The sequence below is a fragment of the Lupinus angustifolius genome, chromosome LG11 (genome assembly GCF_001865875.1).
Source record: "Lupinus angustifolius cultivar Tanjil chromosome LG11, LupAngTanjil_v1.0, whole genome shotgun sequence".
Classification (NCBI taxonomy): domain Eukaryota; kingdom Viridiplantae; phylum Streptophyta; class Magnoliopsida; order Fabales; family Fabaceae; genus Lupinus; species Lupinus angustifolius.
The window spans coordinates 10,640,311-10,644,710 of NC_032019.1; the positions used below are offsets into that span (position 1 = coordinate 10,640,311).

Consider the following 4,400-nt stretch of genomic DNA (forward strand, 5'->3'; position numbering starts at 1 on the left):
TTTGGGATTTCACTTGCATTAAGATCCAAAAATGGCCTACATGGTAAGATATGGGTGGGGATGACAAGTGATGCGAATGACATCAGAGTGCAAGTACTAGATGCCTACCAAAGATCTCTGAACATGCATATTCCACAGTCCATCTCATGCATATTCAACAGAGTTTCTATTTTGATTGGAATGTGGGTTCCTAGAAACCTTGTACGGATAAGGTTATGTATATCTACCCTCCCCAAATTTCACTAAGTGGAAGCATCATGCACCGGGATGCCATGGGTTCCCAATTGTGGCCCATTGAAACAGTTTGTGGTGGACGATATTCAGGTTTGGCCATTAATTATAAGATCAAAATGTTGAGTGGGAGTGGTAGTGGGAGAGGTTTGTGCTATTATTGATTATAAAGGAAGTGCTTTAATAACCAAGAATATAAACTCTGTTGAAAAAATCTCATTCTAGATAAAAAGATGAGACATTGGCCAATCTAAAAATAATACAAGAAAATATAGTAACATTATGTTACTTAGTTAATTAAGGCATTTTTAAATTACCTCAATAATTCTACACTGTTCAAAGAATAAGCGACTGAAGAAATAATGTAATTGTCCAACACACGAGCAGAATGACATGGATGAAAATTTAGTAAACCCTCCTTTCCTTTGCACGCTTGCGGGTATTCTTACCTTTAATCTTCCATTTTTCATTCCCAGAAGGTTGATTTTTCTCTTCGATTTCTCGAACTTTCCTCTTCCTATAAAATTGTAGATAAACAAAGAATGAGTGAGCAACCTAAAAGGCATAGAAATAAGTATGAACAATTCTCTAATTTCATTTAGAGAGGCCCTTTCCAATTTAACAAGGCAAATATGTCTTTTGTGGCCTGACTTACCTATAGGCTGCAAGGTTTTGATCGGAAAGCAGCTCCTCTGCAAGCGTCGCTTTCCTCTCCTTCTTTGTTAATCTGCCCGAGAAGTAGTCCAATGGAGAATCTACAACTGTTCCCATCTGATCATATTCCAATTATCCAAAAATTAAAGAATAAAGATGTCAAACAGAAATTGACATTTTGATGGAACAAGTAACATTGAATAATATGCTTGCCTATGATCTATATAGTATACAAATGAACTTGCCTGGAAATACTTGGGAAGTGTCTTTGATTTTGAATCACCCTTCTTGTAATGCCGCTTCGGATCAATGGCACCCCTCAACTGTAGCCATCAACATATATGCACATCAGTGTATCTTATTCCACTTAATAACTATGTCTAAACATTCACCATTACATCATTGTAGCTTATTCCACTACACCATTAAAGTTTCAAGAAGGTTTCTATGATGTGATATAAACATTCTCATCAAACATATAAGTTCAGTTCATGGAACAAAACAGTCAGTACTCATACAGATCATGGTTGATAATTATTTATATGGTATTAAATGGTGCAATAGCCAAAAGGCAAAAAGGAAGCAGAAACATAGACTATGAGAAGGGTTCTTGCAAGGCAAAAAACTGAGTGAAAAAAAACTTAAAACGGTGAGAAACATCTATATGAAAAGTTAATTATGGAAAAAACCAAAAAATTAAATCTCAATTTTACTAATATCATATTGATTGAAGAAAGTGACATCCACTACTTTTTGTCTTTCATTTGTTTGTTTTTATTTTGAAGGTGACTATATGAACGTGTCTGAGTCCATTCATGAAACAAAACATTGACCATATTCCAACAATCCAACTGGGGAAGGAAAATGTAAATAAAACGCCAAAAACGTTAAAAACTCAAAGCACCTTCAATAACTTGAGATCTTTCTGCAACTCCGGTGTGATAGTTTGAGCAGGCATGTTGAACCTGACAAAGATTTAAATATCATTAGATAATCAAAGATGTATAGTTTGTAATAAAAGGAATTGAAGCTATAGAAAAACATAACCAGAAAATCCACATTTGCTAATTTGATATTTTTAGTAAACCCTCGTTTCTGTAACTGAAATTGTAAAAACCAGCCATGTCTCTTTATGAAACTATCATATCAGTAATTGAAATTGTAAGCACTGGTTATATTAATCCCTCCTGTCAATCATTTGTCAATCAAATTGGTCATCACACACAGACCAATTTGACTGCAATATTACTAGTATGTTAAACTCTAAACATCAGGAACTTACATGACTGGTACTAACAATTTGAAGACTAGAATGACAGTTTACTCTTGTAATAAAACTAACTGCTAGTCTGCTACACACTCAGTTAAGCTGCTTAAGATGAAACAATAAACAAATCGATGAAAAAATTCCACAAAGCTTGCAAAGAGAAAAACAAACTTGCTTCAGAGACTAATTATAATCCATTGATTATTTGCATACCAACTATTCCCAGCAGTGTCTTTAACTTGTTTCCTTAGCAACTTGTTTAATTTTCTGGGATCACTTGGAGGAACAAAAAGGCCATCAACCAGTTGTGAATTGGGTTTCCAGAGAGTGCTAGTTGACACCTCGGTTCGAGATTTGGCATGAGACCCATCTTCTGCTTTTGATGATGATGCAATAGGCAAATTTGGTCGCCATGATAGCCCGATCACTGTCTTCTTCTCTGTCATTCCTGAATATCAAAGCGAAATGCACAATCAGATCTTTCAAATTACATTTAATCATACACGAAGAAAAAGAGTGACAGTCTCAAACTAATATGCAAAACTAATCACCTCAAACTTCATATATTATACACTATCTTCAATTTCACGAGAAACATCATCAAAACAATATCGATTTTATTAGTGCCTATATTCGAGAATCATGATAGAGGATTGAACCAAAATGCACAAAAGATAGAATAAGATTGTTAAGGGTGACCAGAGATTAATATTAACAATGAAAGAAGGTAGGAATTACAGGGTTCTTCTACAAGAGAAGTTACCAAAATCCCATTTTGAATGAACTAGTTCAATTTAAAGGGTAAAAATTTCCACGCTTCACAAAATTGTACGTTCTTATTAACAGAAGACGCAGATACCTATTTTGAATCAAACACACAAGACCTAATTTCCTAATTTCAGAATCAAAAGTGCACAAAGAGAGAGAGAATAGAGCGAGAGGAAAAGTACTAACAGTAAGTGATGGTGGGAATCGCTGTTGAAATGTCTGCAATGCAATGGCTTCTAGGGTTTGGTAAGGTAAGGAATTGGGGGTGTTACTGTTAGACTGAGTTTTTAAAAAAAGATTTTAAACTAGTTTATTTTTATTTTAGTTTTTGTCTATTGCTAGAGAGTTTGTGAAGAATTCAATATTTTATTTTTTAGAGAATATTTTTTTTAAAATGACTGGTGCTTTTTATAGGATTATTTATAAGCACACTAATTCAGTTTGTTACTAAAGTATTTGTTTAATTATGCTTTTTTTAAATGAAGTATTCCCCACTTCATTGTTTCATGGGGAGAGAAAACAAGTCATCCAAGATCTCAGCGGAAGAGATCCACCAAGAGCAAGAGACATTCTGATGAGCATGAGAGTCAAACATCTTACTTATGAGGTGCATTCGATCTGGGTCGACAAGACTTACAAGGAATTCTTTGGAGAGGTTTCTCATCGATCGCAACACCCCACAAGAAAGAATAGGAGATTTCGACAGAAAAGAAGGAGGTGGGTTAGGAAGAACCTCGACAAAGTTGCCAATACTATAACCCTCCTTCAAAACTCCATGTTGTTATTGTAGCTTGCAGCAATTCTAAATGACACGAAATAATACTTATTGGCTGAGTCAGGACCAGATCGCTCACTTTAAGACGTTTCGTGGCACTGTCCAAAATGTGCAAGCAAACTATCAACCACGCCGTCCCCGAGATAAAATAGCCAAGATCTCTGTTATTGAATTCTTACTGCACTGTAAGAACCGATCTCGAATGCACTCACCACAATATGGCTATCAATGTCAATTCTTGAAATACCCACAATATGGCTACCCGTGCCAATTCTTTTCTCTTAATACTGACTACCAGTGTTAGTTCTCGAAATGTCTACAATATGACTACTCGTGCCAATTTTTCCCCCTCAATACTGACTACGAGTGTCAGTTCTCGAAATTCCCGCAATTTGGCTGTTTGTGCCCATTCTTAGTACCATGGAAAGAAAGAGGAGAAGTTTGCTGAAAATCCATCAGCAGAAAACATAAGGGAGAAATAAAAAATTAAATGAAAGCGCATTCAACTTGAGGCAAGAAAATATGAAGGAAATATGCTTTTATTTATAATAGGTGATTTTTTCCAAGTTCCTCATCTCTCCTATGTAGGACTTGAGAATTGTTTTTTCTAAACTCTTCTATGTGAGACTTGAGAGTTTTTTAGATTTCACACCCAAAAGTTCTCACTAATGGCTTCCAACAAACTAAGTTCCAAAACTCTACCAT

General features: G+C 35.2%; 1 protein-coding gene across 2 annotated transcripts; it reads right to left on the bottom strand.

Annotated features, from left to right (window-relative positions):
* LOC109360927 (rRNA-processing protein fcf2-like) lies at positions 457-3,191 on the bottom strand. 2 transcript variants are annotated; one of them, XM_019606152.1, is made up of 6 exons: positions 3,107-3,191; positions 2,366-2,600; positions 1,790-1,850; positions 1,131-1,208; positions 887-1,002; positions 457-748 (listed from the first exon to the last, which is right to left on the bottom strand). In XM_019606152.1, exons 2-6 carry the CDS (start codon positions 2,596-2,598, stop codon positions 637-639), a joined length of 600 nt encoding a protein of 199 aa, XP_019461697.1. In that variant the 5' UTR covers positions 2,599-2,600; positions 3,107-3,191; the 3' UTR covers positions 457-636. The 2 variants fall into 2 exon arrangements, with proteins under 2 accessions (XP_019461697.1, XP_019461698.1); XM_019606153.1 differs by lacking the exon at positions 3,107-3,191 and adding an exon at positions 3,012-3,030.